At 47.3% G+C, this 19,341-nt stretch overlaps 5 protein-coding genes across 5 annotated transcripts; 3 read left to right on the plus strand and 2 right to left on the minus strand.

The window, feature by feature from the left end:
• Window positions 1–645: 645 nt before the first annotated feature.
• On the plus strand, window positions 646–1,858 carry F4807DRAFT_415723 (nucleic acid-binding protein). Its single transcript, XM_047997072.1, has 3 exons — window positions 646–1,018; window positions 1,162–1,250; window positions 1,307–1,858. The coding sequence occupies exons 1-3, from the start codon at window positions 744–746 to the stop codon at window positions 1,348–1,350; spliced, it is 408 nt and encodes a 135-aa protein (XP_047856885.1). The 5' UTR covers window positions 646–743; the 3' UTR covers window positions 1,351–1,858.
• On the minus strand, window positions 1,859–4,079 carry F4807DRAFT_415729 (glutathione synthase). Its single transcript, XM_047997073.1, has 5 exons — window positions 3,960–4,079; window positions 3,436–3,819; window positions 3,296–3,371; window positions 3,099–3,241; window positions 1,859–3,049 (listed from the first exon to the last, which is right to left on the minus strand). The coding sequence occupies exons 2-5, from the start codon at window positions 3,720–3,722 to the stop codon at window positions 2,023–2,025; spliced, it is 1,533 nt and encodes a 510-aa protein (XP_047856886.1). The 5' UTR covers window positions 3,723–3,819; window positions 3,960–4,079; the 3' UTR covers window positions 1,859–2,022.
• Window positions 4,080–5,059: 980 nt separating this feature from the next.
• F4807DRAFT_368194 (uncharacterized protein) lies at window positions 5,060–11,368 on the plus strand. Its single transcript, XM_047995657.1, has 4 exons — window positions 5,060–5,074; window positions 5,405–5,451; window positions 5,670–10,483; window positions 10,556–11,368. The coding sequence occupies exons 3-4, from the start codon at window positions 5,741–5,743 to the stop codon at window positions 10,844–10,846; spliced, it is 5,034 nt and encodes a 1,677-aa protein (XP_047856887.1). The 5' UTR covers window positions 5,060–5,074; window positions 5,405–5,451; window positions 5,670–5,740; the 3' UTR covers window positions 10,847–11,368.
• A 386-nt stretch (window positions 11,369–11,754) lies between these two features.
• Window positions 11,755–14,507, minus strand: F4807DRAFT_368178 (actin-related protein, ARP8 class). Its single transcript, XM_047995656.1, has 3 exons — window positions 14,185–14,507; window positions 14,046–14,124; window positions 11,755–13,963 (listed from the first exon to the last, which is right to left on the minus strand). The coding sequence occupies exons 1-3, from the start codon at window positions 14,222–14,224 to the stop codon at window positions 11,851–11,853; spliced, it is 2,232 nt and encodes a 743-aa protein (XP_047856888.1). The 5' UTR covers window positions 14,225–14,507; the 3' UTR covers window positions 11,755–11,850.
• Window positions 14,508–14,701: 194 nt separating this feature from the next.
• F4807DRAFT_415736 (uncharacterized protein) lies at window positions 14,702–16,650 on the plus strand. The gene has a single exon (XM_047997074.1). It carries the CDS (start codon window positions 15,382–15,384, stop codon window positions 16,084–16,086), a length of 705 nt encoding a protein of 234 aa, XP_047856889.1. The 5' UTR covers window positions 14,702–15,381; the 3' UTR covers window positions 16,087–16,650.
• Window positions 16,651–19,341: the final 2,691 nt, after the last annotated feature.

Below are 19,341 nucleotides of genomic sequence, written 5' to 3' on the forward strand. Positions count from 1 at the left end.
TTAGCATGTTTGAAGCGGAGAAAATGGTGTGAATATATTTCCCTATATCTTTCTTCTTTCTCCTTGTACAACAATATACCAGTGTACAGTGTATGACACAGAGGTCAGCCAAATAATATTGTACCTTCAGAAACCTTCCACAACTGCTCTAATATATAAAACTATAGGACATATAAACGAGTGCTGAGGTTCGCGTATGTCCAAGGAGGGCTATGTTATATAAACTACGTTTCCCTTTTCACATATATTAGAATTCCCTTTCCCTTTCAACGGCCCCTTTTCCGAAGGGCAATCATAATCATATCCATTCACTTCTACATTTATCACCACACCAACTTCTTCAACTCGCCCCAGAGAAGAGTAAGATATAACAGTTTAAAGCTGTCATTTGAACTGTGGACTTTATTATGAAAAGATGAAAACCATGGCTGAAGTTTAAGTTTATAGAAAAGAAGAGTTTCAATGAACAGTAGTTCCTAGATGCAATATGTATTACTTAATTATAGCATCATATCAAATATATGCAACAATCGATTACCCTAGGCGATCCATCACCCCACGTTACACAACCAATAAGGATGCGCGAAAAAGTTAGGTAATTTCCCGTCGCGTTGAATAAACTTGCAATCGCGAACCACATTAAGAATTTGACCTCAAACGCACAAATTTCCCCATTAAATTGAGACAATAATCCTTCACAACGATTGCGCAAGTTACCACCAACCTAGCACAATACAGCGAAAATGTCATTCCTCGCACGCCGCTTCACCGCTGCTGCCCCGAGCCTGGCCCGCTCCTTCAGCGCCTCCGCTCGCCGCGATATAGCCAAGATTACCTTGGTCGGCAACCTTGCGGGCCCCCCAGAGCTCAAGGCCACCAGCACGGGCCACGAGATCATCGAGTACGCTGTCGCCAGCAACAGTGGACCTCGGGACAATCGTCAGACCAGTTGGTTCAGGGTCGCTGCCTTCATCGAAGAAGGACCCCGCCGAGACTTCTTGACTAGTCTACCAAAAGGGTATGTCCGATCTTAATCCCGAAAATCACCTTTCAACGGCCTGGCCTTCTGTTTCTGTTATCTCCAATTCAGCTGCAGACGGACCTAGAGTTTACGATTAGCATGACTGGGGAAAATCTATGAGAGCTAATGGTATTTCACAGAGCTACTGTCTATGTGGAGGGCGACGCCATCATGAACTCGTACAACGACGCCGATGGCAAGTCTCGTTCTGCGCTCAGCATCTACCAAAGTAAGACGAGCTAACCACCGTGCTGCTTGATCGTTCCTCTAACAGATTCGAATTAGAAAATATCGAGGTCCTGCGTCGACCAACGCCTGCAGCCGAATAAACGGGTAAATGTGATGTATGCGGAAGTTAGAGCAGCTATATCTGTGTCGACCTGACCAATACCCACGTACAGTTGGGTCAAAATTCTCCACTACTACGACTTTCTTATGTCTGATAATGGGACGACTTGGAGATGCTAGTGTACTATATTGCTGTGTTATGACTCGATACCAAACGTGCTGATGCCAACCCTTTTACTACCGACTTTTGAAACGACTTGCCAGAATTATGGTTCTATTTGTGTGTTAATCCAAGATGAATGACAATAACCAACCGGCTTAATGTCATTGATATTTGACTCTTGTCATTTGACGTTCAAGGTTCAAATATCATAACGCCGCAGTACCTAGGAGATGTGATGAGAACTACGTACTGTTTCTAGCCAACACTATTGCCTAACACCCTTCCAGAAGGATGCAGATCAGTAATGTGACACTGCAGAAGAAACTAGATAAAAGCACTGATTATATTCCAAAGTGACACCTCAAATGATATAGAGGAATTGATGACTTATGCGAGTATCATGTTAGGTTATATCATATATATCTCATTGGCCAATAATGTGTTGATTAGTTACATATAGAACTATTTAACCTGAAGGACGAAATGTCCATTTGTCTAGAGCTGGCGTTTTGAGCGTTTCCAGCAATTTCCTTTAAGCTTTACCTCCATATCATACCAAAGTACAACTGTCCATACAACCATATCCAGCAGCCACACCACCTTCCTCACTTTGATCTCCCTTTGTGCGTAGAAGATAGCCTGCCTGCTCATTATGAAAAATGGTTCGAGATTGTTGATCCCATATGCATGTCCCAAATATGCCGAGTTCGCAAATGACGCCGCCGTGTTCTAGATTTCCATTGCGCAGGATCGTGTTCTTGACAGGCGGTGGAGTAATCAGTTCCATGAGGATATATGATGGCCAGTGCGATTCAGGAATGGACTTTAGAAAAGGTGGAATTGATGAACGATAAATATTATTGCCACCACCCTCTCTCTGCGGTTTGAGGACGTAACCCTTGCAAAGCTCAGGATCACTGGCAATTTTCCGAGCCTTAAGTCCAGCTTCCGTTTCATCCAAGGGATAGATGTTGGTAAAAGTGTTCGTCAGATCGGATAAAGATATCGAATCCTTGGGTATATAGCGGGCTAATACAGATGGGTTTGAAGGGGTCTCGGGCGTGGCGAGGACCTGCTGGACCTTCTTCGTGCCGGAAACCTGGGTTAGCACCGTCGGACACTTGATAGCTGCTGACCTTTCTAAATGATAGCGAGCCTCCCAAGCAGACTGGTCGGGGTAATCTGACGGTCCATAGCCACACCGCATATACACGACAGCAACTTCAAATAAGTGGGAAGGTGACTGAGGCGGGCGATATAATAGCTGACGTCCTGGGTTTTCGGCTATGGTTGTACGCTCCAAAGTTTCGGAAAATGGAAGTCTAAACACAGGTATTTGCGGCTCTTGGGAAGCTTGGAGCTCATACTCTACATGACGTTGATCGAATATGTTCCTCTCGCCTCCTTGCGTGAGAAATATGACACATTTTTGGTAGGGAGTAGACGGGAGGCCGTATTCCATAAAGGCATGTCGAATACCTGCCGCCAACCCCGCAATGCTCTCGTTCTTGGGTAATTGCAAACTTCCTCTCTGTATATGATTCTCAAGTAATGGGTACTCTGTTACAGACAGATATCTAGATAGTTCTTAGCCTTATGGTCTTTCAGTGGACAGTGTATACCAACTTGTGCAACAGTGAGGTTTGAGACGAGAGGCCCCCAAAAGAAGCAGAGATTGTATTGAACTCGACCTGTTTGATCTGCGGGGGAGATCCGATATCATCTTGGTGGACCATATAATCAGACCTGAAGATGCCGAGGCTTTTGTGCTAGGGGACTATGAGCTACGTTGACAAGATGAGGCGAGATGGTAGTCTACTTACCTGAACATAGCCCTCCTCCTTGACTCTTAGGTGAACCTTCCATAGTTCTGTTGTGAAGTCATCGCCGTCTCCAATTCTATACTTCGTTAATTCATGATTCGAGAACCGTGAGACCACTCCCATGAATTCAATGGACTGACTCTTTCACAATATGAGCAAGGAATGCATCGTCTTGACTGATAGAAGCATATAACTCATTATATGCCTTCTGAACCGTGATGGCTTGGTCGAAGCATACGCGAGGAAAGGGGCTCGGAAATAAGGTAACGGGAACAGCGGTTGCAAGAATTCCTGCAGGATCAGCCTCCGCAGGGATGACAGTAGGAGGTGGCCGAACAGTCAAGCCATGGGCCAGTGACCAATCCTTAACGACTTCAGTCAACTTTTTGCCCTCAATAGGCGTGATTTCGGGCGGATAGTCAGACATGTCTAGACCGAATCATCGATTGGGACTCAACCGACGTCTGAAGCAATAGAATGACCTTTAATATAAATGTGACAAAATAGTGTTTGCGTCTTGCTACCTGGGACCTATATTCGATTAGTCTCGGAATAGTATAGTATGGTACCCTTCTCCTTCCTTTCCATCCAACGAGGCCATCGAGGTAAACTCACTACGAATTAGTCGCGCTTGGAAGGTACGGATTAATAAACGCCTACGTACATGTTAAGTGTTATTACGGCTTAGAAATCTTTAGAAATAAGACTGCTCATGTACTACTAGCATATATCTTATTCTAGCCGGTCTTCGCCGATATATGCATGTACCCCACTAAGTTATTAGATCAAAACCATAGGTGACGTGATTGCCAAGCCACGGGGTGAGAGTGGATTCGAAATGGTTAAAATTCGGCCAACTTTGGTCTAGGACTTCCCTGAGTCACGTGCTCCATATATAGGTACCTGAGTACGTAAGTCCAAATGGATGTTGGGACATTCGATGTTGGAACTTCCACCTGCAGATGACTCCACACTGCAACCTGGAACTTGAAATGCGGGACACACTGATACGCGTCAAATCTTCATTAGATACCTAGGTACATGGTAATCAATGATCTTGATCACAATACTTCGATATCTTACCAGCCTTGATAGGTACGTTTTTGCGCATACCTGAGTACTTAGGGGACGAATGATGGGTTCTAAAACACTTATATAAACTTAGGTAACTACCTACGGCTTCTACATCAACTTTGGCAGGCGTCGCTGATTATTGAAGAGCACAGAAGCGCCTGCCCGGGCCAGCCAGGCCTGTATTTTCAGCCTTTCTAGTGCGTAGCCGCCCGTTACCTACCAGGTATCTACGAAAAGAGAAAGTACCATCGCATCAGCTCCTTCGTACACACACTGCCTTTTGCCGCCGTTGTCTGTATCTTCAGTACTATCAGAATTAAGTTCACATGAACGTGCTTTCCAAATTTGACCAAGAGAGGGTAGACGGCTTCCTTAGCAGTTGTTTGGGGTCGTTGGATGCTATCTATTTAATTCCGTGCACTTCGATAGTTAACTGGAATATCTTTTCCTCTTCACCTCCATACTTATCTACCTTAGGTACACATGCCCTGAAATCTACCCTGGGACGATATCAACATCCATTCTCATTCTTTCTATTCTTGAAAACCAATACTTAATATTCGGTCTTCACTCCAACCTTCACGGTGTCAAAGGTTGGCCTAAATATTTCTACTTCCTTCATTTGAGTGAATATTATTCATTTTCACCGTCATTTAACCCATCCAAACGACTATTTTCAGCAAAACTCACAACGTCAACTTTCAGGTATGTGAACTGCTGATATACGCTTTCAGGACGTCTTGGGGGCAATATTGGGCACAATCAAATATCTGCAGCCACTTCCCAATTTGCACAGCATACATTTACCCACGCGTCGCAGCCTCTATTTGACGCGACGTTCTCTAATTGTTCCCACTTCGCGATCTTGTTACTATCTATTTCCTCATTACATGCGCCTATAATCTTTCACTTTCGTTCATTTTCCTGCTTAGGTACCTACTTAGGTACCTCAAAATTCACTCCCAAACATATTTTTCATTCCACTCTTAACCAAGATCTCTAGTCCCGCCGTATCCTAATCACAAGATTTCATAGGCTTTGAATCATTTGACTCAAATTCAATATCTACGGATGATTGCCCGGTAAGTAGGTGCTTTCTATTTGAGTTCTAGGACTATCCGTCATCGCGTGTGGTGGTTATCTAAATTTGACGACCAGTCATTCCCTCAATATATCTTACATCGACCCCTGCTGGCCAAAGTCGCCGACTTCAGCTTTGTCACTTTTAACGCCGCTCTACCCTAAATTTCTACGAAGTGCTATTTTGAGCAGAGTTCACGTACTAATCAATAGCCAATAGGAACTTGACATGCCTGTTACTCTTTAATTACCAGAAATTCGACCATCTTAACCCATTCTTCGGCCAATGAGATGGCCGAAGTGACCATGGATGACCCATGGCACTGGAGCACAGAGAGGGTTGTCACTGAGCTCTGTTCAGTGAACCGATCTTGGGAACCACCCTCCGGCCCCTTGAAGTTTCCTCCTCTTGACGAACTCGAAGCTCGGCTCAGAAGGGAAGAGGTTGATGGACATACGATCCTCACCCTCGACCACCTAGAGCTTTGTCAGGCGCTCAACTTCACGACATTGAAACAAAAGGCCACACTAAAATATGCCATTGAGATATTTCGCAGTCGTAGTCATGGATTTCATCATCATGTGAAACGCTTCAACGCTGGTTATGAGAGCGACCATAGTAAATATGGAGATCCAGCACCGATAAAATCCAATGAAGATGCCAATCCTTCCATGAAGCAGTCACAACCCATGCTTACACTCTCTTCATTGCACCGTATTCCCGACAGCCCACAACCCTCGGTCGCCGATGACTCTGTCTTAGAAGGCCATGTTAGCAAGAGACGACGGGTCGTTCCAATGCTAGTTTCAAGTGACACCAATGGCACTTCAGCACGCAATATTGCCACCGAAGCAGATGTGATTTCGACAATCAGACCATCAAAGACACGTACTGCTGATACTCAACCGAACGGCGGTGTGATCGCATCCCCTTGGGCCTACCTTGGTGAGGATGCTCTTACAAGGGTTGATGTCCTGGGCAATTATCGCCCATCAGAGAATGATGATCAGCAGAAGGAAGACCAAGTCGAGTTCTCTTATCGTAGGGAAATACCCCAGGGACGTCGTATACAAGTCCACCAACTCATGAAACATCATACACTACGGATGCAAATGTCTTCAAAGTTCCGCGGGATTAGAGCAGATTTAGTACCTGGCACCAACGATCCGGACCACGACGAACTTTTACCTTTATATGGTGATTCCGATGAAGAGTATGATTCAGAGACATGGGACGAAATCGAAGCCGACATCACTGAGCAAGCGGAAATGGATAACCAACCCGGACTTAGTCATGACGAAGTCAAGGCAGTCCTCGACGACTCAATTGAACAGTATGCATCCGACTGGAAAGAACGCAAACTCTCCAAGCTATCACGCAAAGCCAACAAGATCTGGATAGATGCGAGGAAGACCGGTTTGAGGAGATCAATTCTCAATGTCCGTAGTGAGCATGATGCATGCGAGGCTCGTATTGCCAGGTATTGCAATGAAATCCTTGCGCAGCAATGGCGTGATGCGGCCGAAGTGAAGGAACAGGCTTTGATCCTACAACAGAGTGTCGAAGATAGAGAAAATCATTTATGGGTTCTGGGCGTCATTAATGCTTCAGTTGAACCTGAGAAGCTCCAGCCCTTGTCCCGAAATTCTACTGGGAAGAGTCGTGCATTAAAGTCAACCACACTTGACGAGGAGATATTGACAAGTGAGTCCGAGGAAGACATCAATGATTTTGTTGTCGATGATGAGCCCGCAAACCCAAGCCCGGCTCATGATTTCTCGCCTATGGATATCGACGGGGGTGATGGTATTTCTCATGGACAACAAGATGCCGAAGACTATCATCAGAATACGGAGTCTATCAACCCAGATCAAAGAGAAATGATTGATCTCACGCAACTGGAGGAGGATGTTAGCATGGGTCAGCCAAGCACGCCTGTTAAGTCTCGAGAACGTCATGTTGTAGACCTTACTACGCCCAAAAAGCTATCAAGAAAAAAACGCAAAGGATCAAAGTCGGTTGCTTTCCAAGAGACCCAATCAGAAGGGCTCATAATGAAAATCGATGATCTAGACCCAGCAGAGCAACTTGTCGCCCAAGAGCTGGCAAAACTTGATCAAAGTTATTTGAATGAAGTATTCACATTGATCACTAACACGCGGTTGGAGAGCGATTGGCTATACGTTATGAATGATGCACTAAATCATCAGGACTTCCCCAGACCTCCTCACGATGCCCAGAAGAGGAAAACTGTTGCTGTTTACACGCTACTCCGCCTGTTTGAAATCTACAGAGATGGCGTCCTCCTGTCAGTAGGTCGTTATAAGAAACTAACCTACGATGACATATTGGAGAAGATGCAGACATGGTCAAATGGAGGTAACATACCTGACAAAGTCAACAGCTACGTCGACTTTCTCTGTCGCTTGTCTGATCGCTTTGAGTGGAAGAGATGTTCCACGCGAGTCGAAGGTGAAACATCTCCCCCGGTGAAGCGTAGACGACGTAAGAAGTTGTCTCGCAATTTAGACGCAGAAAATCTCAGAGAAGCAGACAAAGAGCGGACGGCAGAACAAGACTATCGCCGACAGCTGTTGCGTGACAAACTCAAGTCGCGTGAGTATTCTGGCATGGGGGATCTTGATACGCAGAAAATAATCATCAACGAAAGTAAGGGTGACAATGAAGGATTTATCTATGTTCACCCAGAGATTGCGCAACGCATCAAAAATCACCAGATATCAGGGGTTAGATTTATGTGGAACCAAATCGTGGATTCCGCGACGAAACAAGGCTGTCTGCTGGCTCACACCATGGGTCTCGGAAAGACCATGCAAATCATCACACTCTTGGTGGCTATCACTGAAGCGGCAAAATCTAACGACCCCACGATCTCCTCGCAGATACCCGAGGGACTAAGGGAATCCAAGACCCTTGTTCTTTGCCCTCCCTCACTCATAAACAACTGGATGGATGAATTCCTTTTATGGGCACCTGAAGGACATCAATTGGGGGATTTCTTCAAAGTTGATCAGTCAGCCACAGATAGGCAGCGTTTGGCGAACATCGCAGCCTGGGATGACCGAGGTGGCATACTCCTTATTGGCTACCAACTATTTAAGAATATTACTTCTCAGAACGAAGATGCTTTGGAAGCTTTGCGCGACGGCCCGAATCTTGTGGTGGCTGACGAGGCCCATGAGTTGAAGAATCCAACCTCACAAATACATCATGCCACTAGCAACTTCAAGACACATAGTCGGATCGCATTAACGGGCTCGCCTTTAGCCAACCGTGTCGAAGAATACCACTCCATGATCAACTGGGTTGCACCAAACTACCTATCTGATATCCGTGAATTTAGATCAGAGTATGCCAATCCTATCGGGCGGGGCCTTAGTTTGGACGCCACCAACTCCGAACGTCGTCATGCTGTTAAGATGCTGAACGCCCTCAAACGAGAAGTCGGGCCAAAAGTACAGCGGATAACGACCGTGGTGCTAAAGCACGACCTACCGATGAAGCAAGAATTTGTCGTGATAGTTCCACTCACACCCCTGCAACGGTCAGCATACGAAACCTATGTCCGTTTCCACCAGCAGCACGACGATCCTAACTACAGATTTGCTGCGATTGCCGCAGGGGGGACACTAGGTGTCCTCTGTGCTCACCCACTAATTCTGCTGAAGAAATTGCAGGGAGAGAAGACAGGTTCTACGAGAAAAGCTACTCTAAAGAACAATTCACTTCCCGACGAGCTTATTAGTATGGAGATGGCACTTATCAATAAGACGCCTGATGTGAACGACCTTTCTTTGTCTTGGAAGATCCCGATACTTCTCTCGATACTCGAAGAATGCAAGCGTTTAGGTGACGCGGTTCTCATCTTCAGTCAGTCAATCACTACTCTTAATTATCTGGAGCACGTTATCCGAAGCAGAAAGTTTTCTTCAGTGCGGTTAGATGGATCTGTCCCCACGAGCATAAGGCAGAACACGGTCAAGGACTTCAACAAGGGTAAAATAGATATATTCCTCATATCTACCAAGGCTGGCGGTGTTGGGCTCAACATGACTACTGCAAATCGCATCGTTCTCTTCGACACTAGATTTAACCCTCAAAACGAGCTGCAAGCGATTGGGCGCGCGTATCGTATCGGCCAGAAAAAGCCAGTATTTGTTTATCGCTTGGTCTGTGGTGGTACGGTTGAAGAAAAGTCGTTCAATATGGCGATTAGAAAGCTGCAGTTAACGTCTCGAGTCGTCGATGAGAAGAACCCGATTCCTAAAGCCGGAGCATCCGATAGCTCACTCGAGATGCCCCAAGAAGCAGTGCAGAAAGATATTTACAAATATGCCGGCATAGATACTGTCCTCGATAAAATCGTCGAACAGTACAAGTCGGGCATTAGAGCTGTTGAGGTGATGGACACCTTCGAAGAGGAAGCGAAGGAAGACGCAGTTCTGACAGCGGAAGAAGATGCAGAGGTTAACCAGTTGATCGCGCGAAACGAGTCTCGCAGGTCGGGCTTAAAAATGACCGCCCATGCTACTGGCGTCGTTCTGACCAACCATAAAAACTCTTCAAACTCTTCAAATAATAGAAGATATGATGATACTATGTATGACCCGATTTACTACAAACCGGGTACAGACAACCCGGAGGTTTTCACGCGGTGCATAACATCGTTGCTAGTGCCCGTAAGTGGCTGGGATGAAGAGATGCGAAGCAAATATGAACGTATTGCGCAGTCCATTACGGAAACAGTTGTTTCCCGAAAACTACCAACTAAAGACCAAGAGCAGATATTCACACAAATTCAAAAGGCGATAGGAGGTTATCAATTCAGGTTCGCCCTCGGTTCAAGTTGTATTTCTCCAATACGACTTGGCAATATGAACCTGGCCGAAATCCGCAGCATTGGTGAGAAATGGTCGAAACTTGAATGGGAAGAGTGTTTGGAGATGTCTAGAACACTCAAGGAAGAGGATGAGAGACACGGTACAGGTCATCAGTCTGGAGCGGACCCTGAAGTAGGAAACCCTCGCCAACATTAACACAGAGTACAAGAATCAATTCGACTAACCTCTATCTACTGAGCTTAGCACTTGCAATATGCTATCCAGAAAATGTTGTCTGCTCCCCAGACGCAGGATTCTGGATTAACGCCGCCGAAACCGCAGAGACTCGACGATCGAAAAGCATTGGAGGCTGTTATTGAACGTAGGATCGCTAAGAAGCCTACCAAAGGCAAAGATCCTCGTCTACCGAACTGGGCTATCAATGCGGTAACTAAGCAACAACGCGCAGGACCGTCGTCGACCCCATCCTCTACCGATCCCTCGACCTCTGCATCAGCTTCTTCCCATCTGCCATCGAAATCTCCTTTCAAATGATCTTTGCCACTAAAGGCGTGTGAACTTATATCGAGTCCGAATCTAGCACCTAACCTTTCAAAGAAATTTCCTCCGGACAATGCTCATGAGAGCGGCGACGGCGTTCAGGGCAGGCTTCTCCTTTGTTATGCTTCAAACGAGATACCCCCGAAATGCTAATATGGTTATGAGATTTGCGTTGCTTTGGGCAAAAAGAAAGACGTCCCGTAATTCAAGGACGGCGGTCTTCTCAACGCGAGACTTGGAAACGACGGGCACGGGTTGCTTGCTCTTGGCAAGACCCTCGGCGTAAACTTTTGCAGCAAGACATTGAATTGCTAATGCTAATGGAATCAACGTTGAGTTTGAACATCAACCGATCTTGAATTGCTCTTATAAATGAAATGCTACTCCGAGACAGGACCGTCAATGCTAGGTTTATTTATTTACTTAGGAAATCGGTTATAACCCAGGTTCCCCTAATTTACATAACGTAGACGCCTCTTACTCTCATTCTACAAGCCTACATCGAACCAGAAGACTAGGCTGACTAACCTTTTCATTTTATTGTGTTAAAGCTCGAGCGGGTATTGTGAAAATCCTTTTATATTTCGCTTTTCGTTTCTTCCTATCTGCAACGAGAAAAAATAAAACCCGCAAGAACTAATTCACCACCAACGCCTTACAAGCCCAGCCGTCCCTCGGGAGTTATCGTACGACGACGATGTCCCGGTAATAAAACATACACGCGCACTTCCTCGGTCCAGCCCCGACGGGGTCATTAGATAAGTAGGTCGTAAAACTTCCCTAGCTGCGACATCTAGAATACGCATAGTACCTCCCTACCTAGTACCATATGCATAGCACGTAGAACACGTGAAAATTTTCGGAAGAAAAAGGCGTTCTCTATCCCTGAAAAAAGGTAACGCATCCATTATATCCCCTTATCCAGCCTAGCCTAGCCTCTCGACACCATATGTAATATCTAGGTAGGTGTAGGTATCCGTAAGTTAAGATGCCGAAATCTACCAAGCCCAAAGCACCTTATGATGCAGGACCCTACCGCCGAGCCTCTCGAACTCGAAGGGGGTGATCCAGGAGTCGTTGGCGGGCAGCTTGGCGAAGACGCTGGCGCCCTTCCAGACGACGACCTGCTCGTCCATGTCGCGGGCCGAGCGGGTGATGAGGATGCGCTCGGAGAGGTCCGGGCGGCGCGCCTTGAGCTTCTCCTCGAGCGTGCCGGCGAAGCCCGCCGTCTTGGACCCGCCGCCGACCACCATGATGCTGCCCAGGTAGTCGCGCAGCTTCTTGTCGTCGCCCTTGGCCGCGTTCTGGATGCTCGTCAGGATCGCGATGTCGAGGGGTACCACGGGCAGGACCGCGTCGCGCTCCGCGGCCAGCGCCTTGGCCGTGCGCGCCGCCGAGTCCACGAACATGCCTGGCGGAGGCGCGGGAGAGAGCCCGTTGCGAGCGGTGGACGTGCCGTTGGGGGCTGGGCTGCCGGTTCCTGTCACCGTGCCGTTGGCGCCGAAGTGGAAGGTTGGTGGGACGGGAGTCGCGGCCCCGTCTGGGGCCGGCGAAGCTGCGGCTGAGCCGCCGGGCGTGCCGTTATTGAGGTCGCCTCTTAGGAAGTTGGAGAAGGGCTGCGACTTCTCCTTCATGGGGGTGGCAACGTTGGGGTCGGTAGGCAAGGTTGGGAAACCGTTCGCATTGGAGACTATAGAGGGTTTGATAAGCGCCAGGATCGCCGTCTGCGCCGCAGACGCCGGGTCGTCAGGTACCTCGACGTCGTAAGCGTTGTAAGAACGGTCGACAAGCTTCCGTCGGCTGCGTATTTTCGTCGAGTTGTCGAAGATGGAGGGTTCGTAGAAGCCCATCGGGGCGAGAATGACTTCGTCATACGTCTTAAATAGATACTTGCGCGTCGGTTGGTTCGGTGCGCGGAGGTGGAAATCGCAAGGCTGTACCGATACATCCTTCTGGATCATTGTGCAAAATTTAATCTTGAGCTCTTCTGCTAGAAGAAAGTCGTATCGTCTTCTAAGGTTGATATCTTGATAAGGGAAATTGTCGTAAAGCATCATCCTGATAAATGTCTCCGTAACGTCATAACCACCATACTTCAGGTTGACGCGAGAGTCTTCGACGCAAAGCCCGTCCTCGACACAGGCGATCGATGTATTCTGAGCTCCAACATCCACCACGCAGGCCTGCGTATAACCAGCACCGAATGTCGCCGCCATACTCTCCTGTATAAAGCATATCTTATTGAATTCGAACCAAGTCATGCAAGACTTTAGCACCTGCTCCACATACTTCTTGTCGTATAGATCAGGGATGACGAATACGCAACTATAATTCTTCCACGCGCTATTCCGGGTTAGACCAAGCTCTTGTCTGATGGCTTTGTCTAGGAGAGTCTCAAAATCGTCATATAGGTGCTCAGCTGTTGTGTAATCATCTTCATTCAACCAGCCGTGTTGTATGGGCCACCAAAGCTTGAATTTGGGGTTTGAGTCGTCAGGTATACGCTGGGCAGCATGGCCGATGAAGCATGATGCTGCCGAGTCGGGGTCCTCCAGAGACTTGACGTCGGTCCATTCGATCTGGAGAGGGTCGTTGTGCAACGCTATCTCTTCCGACTCGGTTCGTCTGTTGTAGTTTACCACTAACTCTTTAGAGTTGGGCAACACTTTTAGTTTTCTCGCTCGCATGTCCACCTTCAAGTCATTGCACAGCTTCTGATACTTCTTAGACCACTCCTCTCCGTATTGTTGGTCTATGGTCTTGGCTTCAAACTGACGCCGGGGAAGAGCCTCATACATCTCGGACTCGGTCTGGGGGAATTTACTCGCGATGGCCATGGGTATAGTCTTAGGCAAGGCATCGCTGGCAAAACCGATTCTGAGATTCTGGCTTCCGGGATGTATCACGATAACCTTGGACGGGTCCAGGCCCTCGGTGGCGGCCGGAGCACCATCTTCCTGCTGTATATCGGTAACGGGGAGGGGCACCTCGGCGTGTCCATTGCGCGCGAGTGCTCGATCGCGATCTTTAGCACTTTGAACGAGTCGGTCTCTATTCGCTTCTGCTTGTAATCGAAGGGCCAGTACTTGGTCATCGCGTTTCATATAATCACTACAAAGTAGTAAACGTTAGTTAAGACTCCGATTCTAACTTAAGCTATACCGAGGTATCGAGATATCAAGGGATCGCGTACGTATAGTAGTTTTTCTGGTTGATCGGGGTGACGTCGGGCCAGCTAGTTTGCTTCATGCTATTGTCTGTCCGTTCGAGTCCTTTGGTGAAGAATCCATATCAGCTAAGAATTAACCGAAGCATAGCGGAATCGAACTAACCTTCCCGAAGGAGGACCTTCTCGCTAACCTTGCCAACCATGATTGCAGCTTAAGATAATTGGCGACGGTGTTGGCGATGGATATGGTTAAAGTTATGGCGATGGCAGATGTTATGATGGCTGCATTTAGATGGATTCTTATGCGAGCTTTCGTGGTTTAGTGGTTGAGGTGTTGGGATTGCCAGGTGGTTGGGAGTAGTGAAGATTACGGATTCATTTTAGAGATTGTTATTGAGTTTGTGAGATTTTAATTTTTTTTGTCTACGGCGAATTTTGTCTTCAAGCTTTCCTCCTTCTTTCCCTGCGGGCCATATCAAATCAATCAGTCGCGGCTGCGCCAGAATAATTCAATTAGCTACCTGAGTACGAAGTACCTCCATACCCTTCGTTCTTGAACCCACTAAGCCTTATTTAAGCTAGCGTGGCGGAGCTCGGTAGCTTGATTATCCTATCTTTCTTTGAGGTTGGGGTCATCATGGATTCGATTCACAGCTTCTACATACTAGGTAAGTTCATAAGTTACTTACCTAACTAGCATCAAGACAACTTTGAATCAGGATCCAAGGCTTGATATTTTACCTAGTAGGTACCTTATATGAATCATATATTCCCCTATTGTTAATCCAGCAAGCTCTTTTACAATTGTAATTAGAAGGCAAGAGATACTATAACAGTTTAAGTACCTCTAAAAGTTGCTCCCATGACTTAGGTAACCCTTTATCCCCGTCTAAATCTTGCTCAGCTTATAGCACACCAGAAAGGACAAAGCACAAAGGTCTGTATAACAAACCTTACAAATTCTGCTTTACAGGTATCAACCCCAAAATACTATTTACATACCTGCGTATATAATTACGAGCAACAGTTTTCGTATTTTATCTTCATCAGTTGCAAAAATCTTGAACTTTTAACAGAGTCACCTGACTACTTGACGCCTATGACGTCGCTTTTCAATTTACCTTTTCCTTCCCGCGTTAAGTCTTTGAGTCGTACGAATTTGTCCAACTTTCAAGTCTATTTATTAGCAAAGGTGCCTAGCAGAGACGCCACGTAGTAGGAATTCACGAGTTACCCATTTCTGTTCCTTTCGGTTCCAAACAATTACATACCATAATTCTCAACTGCCTTTACCTCGCTCTACCTCTTTGTATATCTAGCCTAGTTGTGTAGGTCAACAGAGTTCAACAGGGTATTCACGATGGCTCCTATCCCCGTCTATACCGACAGTCCTATTGTTGCCTCGAAGCCATCCGGAGTAACTCCCCAGACTGCTCAAGCATCGTCTGCTTCAAAACCGGCGACGACTAGTACATCACCTACTCCAACTAGCAAGACTTCGTACCCACCTGCAAAACCTGGTGCTGCACCTTCACTTCCAGCTCCGACGGCGGCCGTATCTCAGGCATATGTCCCTCAAAATAGTCCTCCAGCACCACAACCTGGTGGTCTCCCTACCCCGCCGGGAGCCACTAGAACAAATATTCCACCACCGCCGAAGGCAGGTGAGAAGTATCAACCACCCCAGCAAACGTCGGCAACCCAGCCTATGAACATGCCGTATCCTCCGCAGATGTCTATGTCCCCTCCTAGTGCGCCTTACGCAGCTCAGCAGCGTGGTACGTCCGCGGCCTCCGTACCTACTTCGGTATATAGTGGCCAGGGACCCACGGCTTTAGGCGGTCCACCCACCCAAAGCTTACAGCACCCTCCGGGATATCACCAGAATGTCAACGCATCTGAGGTAGACATGCATCAGAGATCAGCTATTCAGCAGAGCGAGTTAGAGGGCCACACAGAAGATTCGGGTGGGGTTTGGGATTCGGCGAAGAAATGGGCCCAGCAGACGGGAGAAAGACTTGCCGCAGCTGAGAACGAAGTATGGAAGAAACTCAACAAGGACTAACGGTACGACTACGTTGGTCGAGAACCCTCTCAGCCGCCTACACCCTGGATCAATACGTTGCGATCCAGGTCCTAGCGTAAGGATTGCCCACCGAGATCCAAGAAAGATAAAGAGTCCTGCATCGGAGTTTAGGATACGAGTAGTTTCTCATGCTGTACTGGATATTTTAGGATTACGAAGCGTCGCGGTTGGATCGGATGGAAACAGCTCTATTCGGGTCTTTTTTCCCTCTTAGCAGGCAGATCTAATACAAACACGGCGATAGTTGTTCGAACAACCTGATAGCAAAGAGAAACGAAAATTCTCCTTATAGAAGTTACGAGGCGTGATTCATGCTAACCCAGGCAGCCCAGGCTCTGTTCGGAGGACGCGGTACCTGCTCGTATGCCGGGCTCGGACAGGCATTTTTGCCCTTTCGCCATGAAATTCCCTTTTTCTGTATTGGCAGCCTTTTTACGCATGATATGATCTTCCAATGGGTCTACGCTAGGTATCTGGGGAAGTGATCTCGTCATCGATAGCCCGCGATCTTCATGACGAGAGGTAGGAGTTGCTAAATTTAATACTGCGCAGTAGCGACGGCCTGCGGGTAAAAGCGAGGCATTGAATAATTTCCCAAAAGAGCGACCAATGTTATGCAAAGGACCGGGCCCATCCCGGTAGTCTAGCAAGAAAGTAGCAGTAGGCCAGCCTCGGGGTGGGGTGCACAAGCGGCCCCCATAGAATGGAACGATTGATAGAACATGTGGAAAGACTAGAAGCCCATTCCTGCCCACTTTACACGACACGATCTGACAGAAAGTAATTAAAATGTTGCTCTTAAGATGTGACATAGCAGTATGTACCGTCCGAGGGTAGTCGAGAGATCAGTATGTCTCGGTATTGATTCCCATTTCGATAATACATCAGATATCCAGCTGCCTCACACCTAACCTTTTCTGATTCCGTCTGATATGCATAAGTGTTTTGTGCAAGTTTTCTTGTCAAATCGACGAGGCTTATACGTGTGTATGTACGTATACCTACCTGTAAAAGGCAGCTTATACTCACCTAGATACGTGGCTCTGGTTGAAGATAGAAAGAAACGGAAGTAAGTCGTGCCGTACTGTGCAAGCCGCGTTCCATGAGCTAATCCTTCCAAGGACATCGGGAGTGAGACAACCTTGAAATCTAGTCAGTTGATACCTTTATCGACCTATCTCCATCTGCTCCATACATCTGAGAATCTCATATCGATCAGCGCTTGGCCAACGCTTACGACAGCGGTCCGTAATGCAGGTACATCTCCAACTACCTACGTACTATAATCTAGCGCTCAGGCCGCGGCCACAGCCGAGATAGCTAACGACATACCGCGAGGCGCAGGTGATGGCTAGACGCAGGTGATCCAGCTTAGAGGACTACTGCAGCGCGCGGCGTTTATGCTCTCGAGTGCTCAGGCACCCGCAGTGTCCACAGCACCCACAGCGCCCACACATGTAAGCACTATAAAAAAATGTACGACGAGTGGTAACGCGGGTTAGTACGGCTGGTACGGCTGATACGGAGGGTTCCTTTCGAGGAGAATACAAGGGCAGGGCGCCGAGTATATCGATAAGAATCTTGGAAAGAAAAGAAAGCCCTGTTTACCCGATCCAGGATCTGGAGATCCTCTACGAACCCCCGCGCCATAATATGACGATTGCTATTACTTGCCTACATAGTACCTACATAGTACGATTCGGTAAACCCGTAGGGCCAAACATAGTTACCTATGCATTCCGCGAAGATGGATAAGCCAAGATGACGCGACTCGGTATTATTTCGACTAGCTCAAGTGTCAGTGTTTCGTACGAGCTTTTTCGTGCAGGGCTACGAAAGCCGCGAATGTGGTCTACGACGAGTTTAATAAGCTTAATCAATCTAAAAAGTTACCATAACCCATCCACCTAACTAACATAGGCAATAATGTGGCTACTTATCTTAACGGAATACGACCTTAACCTCGAATGCCTACCTGGGTCAAGTGTCCAGCCTAGAGCTATCCGGGTACCTACATAGGTGACAGCCGTAGGGCTTATCTCTATCGGGAACAATGTTAGACCCAATGACCACCTGGGCATCGGATGTTCTATTAAAACTTGGAACTAGTGGGGCTCTCGACTTCGGCCATTTATTTGTCTCTAACAAGACAGGACAATGCCATTTGGATGAAGGGTTCGCAAGAAAGACGCGGTACCAGAATGTCTGATATTTTGTATACTCAGCTTTGATAGAACCGTGTTTCTCGAAGTTATGTCGAAACAAGTGAGGGGGTTGAAGGGAACGTTGGGATAATTGCGAAGGAGGAATGGAGAAGACGAGATGATCCCGTTGGCCAGGCGTTGGCATGGCGTTGACATGGCGTTGGACAGGGTCTAGAGGTTAGCCCGAATCATTGCCGCCTTTGGGTCTTTTGGGGGAGGGGCAAGGGCCCTGAAGGGAAGGGGGGGTCCTTCTGGAGCGCGCACGCACACAATCTACCAGTCCTTAGGTAATCTTGGAGAAATAAAAGGAAATATGGAAAGATGTACATAAGAATTGTACACAAGAACATTAAAATTCTCAGTACCTTTTCTCATATGTGCTCTACCCACCTATATCAGACAACCCCGGTAAGTTGTTTCTAAAAATGAACTAGGTATGTGGTATACACCTGGTATATATAATAACGACTCGAGGGTTGATATAGGCGGACCGAATATCGCGGGGGAAAGGTTTTTCTTTTCTCGAAACGGCACGGCTACATCTCAGATGGCACACTACTACTATAAACCGATGTTCCTAAAGTTTTCTGCCGTAAGCCATGTGCGCAACCTCACCTCATCAAAGGTAGGATGGAAGAATGGGTAGAAGGGCAGAAGAGGAATGCGGAATGGGGAATGCGGTGTGAAGGCACAGCGAAGTACAACGAAGTGGATCTGGACCTTTTTACCTTTACCTTTTTGACTTTCGGGACTGAGGCAAGTGGGTCTTGCAAGGATCAGCCCTTCTGTTACAGATCCTGAGACGCGTCAGGGATATACCCCCTGGCCCTTACACCCCCTGCCTGCATACTATTTTCCGTAGAGCCAATCACGAGACTGCCCGAAGCAACTGAAATTCAACATCAAACGCGCTCCCGCTGACGAACGAGACGACAACTCCTAATCTTGGTCGGAATCGTCTAAGTTCCAGAGCCTCTATCCCACCAGTCAAAGATCGGTAAAGATGAGTTACAGATGTAGTTGAGCCAAC

The sequence above is a fragment of the Annulohypoxylon truncatum genome (genome assembly GCF_022578515.1).
Source record: "Annulohypoxylon truncatum strain CBS 140777 unplaced genomic scaffold F4807scaffold_7, whole genome shotgun sequence".
Classification (NCBI taxonomy): Eukaryota; Fungi; Ascomycota; class Sordariomycetes; order Xylariales; family Hypoxylaceae; genus Annulohypoxylon; species Annulohypoxylon truncatum.

Excerpts from the sequence above, each read along its gene's own strand:
- F4807DRAFT_415723 (XM_047997072.1), top strand. The coding sequence starts at position 744 with ATGTCATTCCTCGCACGCCGCTTCACCGCTGCTGCCCCGAGCCTGGCC. Across the intron at positions 1,019-1,161 it reads TTGACTAGTCTACCAAAAGG|AGCTACTGTCTATGTGGAGG; the intron begins GTATGTCCGATC and ends GGTATTTCACAG. Across the intron at positions 1,251-1,306 it reads TGCGCTCAGCATCTACCAAA|AAAATATCGAGGTCCTGCGT; the intron begins GTAAGACGAGCT and ends GATTCGAATTAG.
- F4807DRAFT_415729 (XM_047997073.1), bottom strand. The coding sequence starts at position 3,722 with ATGTCTGACTATCCGCCCGAAATCACGCCTATTGAGGGCAAAAAGTTG. Across the intron at positions 3,372-3,435 it reads CTTGCTCATATTGTGAAAGA|AATTGGAGACGGCGATGACT; the intron begins GTCAGTCCATTG and ends AACGAAGTATAG. Across the intron at positions 3,242-3,295 it reads AGGAGGAGGGCTATGTTCAG|CACAAAAGCCTCGGCATCTT; the intron begins GTAAGTAGACTA and ends ATAGTCCCCTAG.
- F4807DRAFT_368194 (XM_047995657.1), top strand. The coding sequence starts at position 5,741 with ATGGCCGAAGTGACCATGGATGACCCATGGCACTGGAGCACAGAGAGG. Across the intron at positions 10,484-10,555 it reads AGTCTGGAGCGGACCCTGAA|CACTTGCAATATGCTATCCA; the intron begins GTAGGAAACCCT and ends TACTGAGCTTAG.
- F4807DRAFT_368178 (XM_047995656.1), bottom strand. The coding sequence starts at position 14,224 with ATGGTTGGCAAGGTTAGCGAGAAGGTCCTCCTTCGGGAAG. Across the intron at positions 14,125-14,184 it reads GAAGGTCCTCCTTCGGGAAG|GACTCGAACGGACAGACAAT; the intron begins GTTAGTTCGATT and ends TCTTCACCAAAG. Across the intron at positions 13,964-14,045 it reads AACCAGAAAAACTACTATAC|TGATTATATGAAACGCGATG; the intron begins GTACGCGATCCC and ends ACTACTTTGTAG.
- F4807DRAFT_415736 (XM_047997074.1), top strand. The coding sequence starts at position 15,382 with ATGGCTCCTATCCCCGTCTATACCGACAGTCCTATTGTTGCCTCGAAG.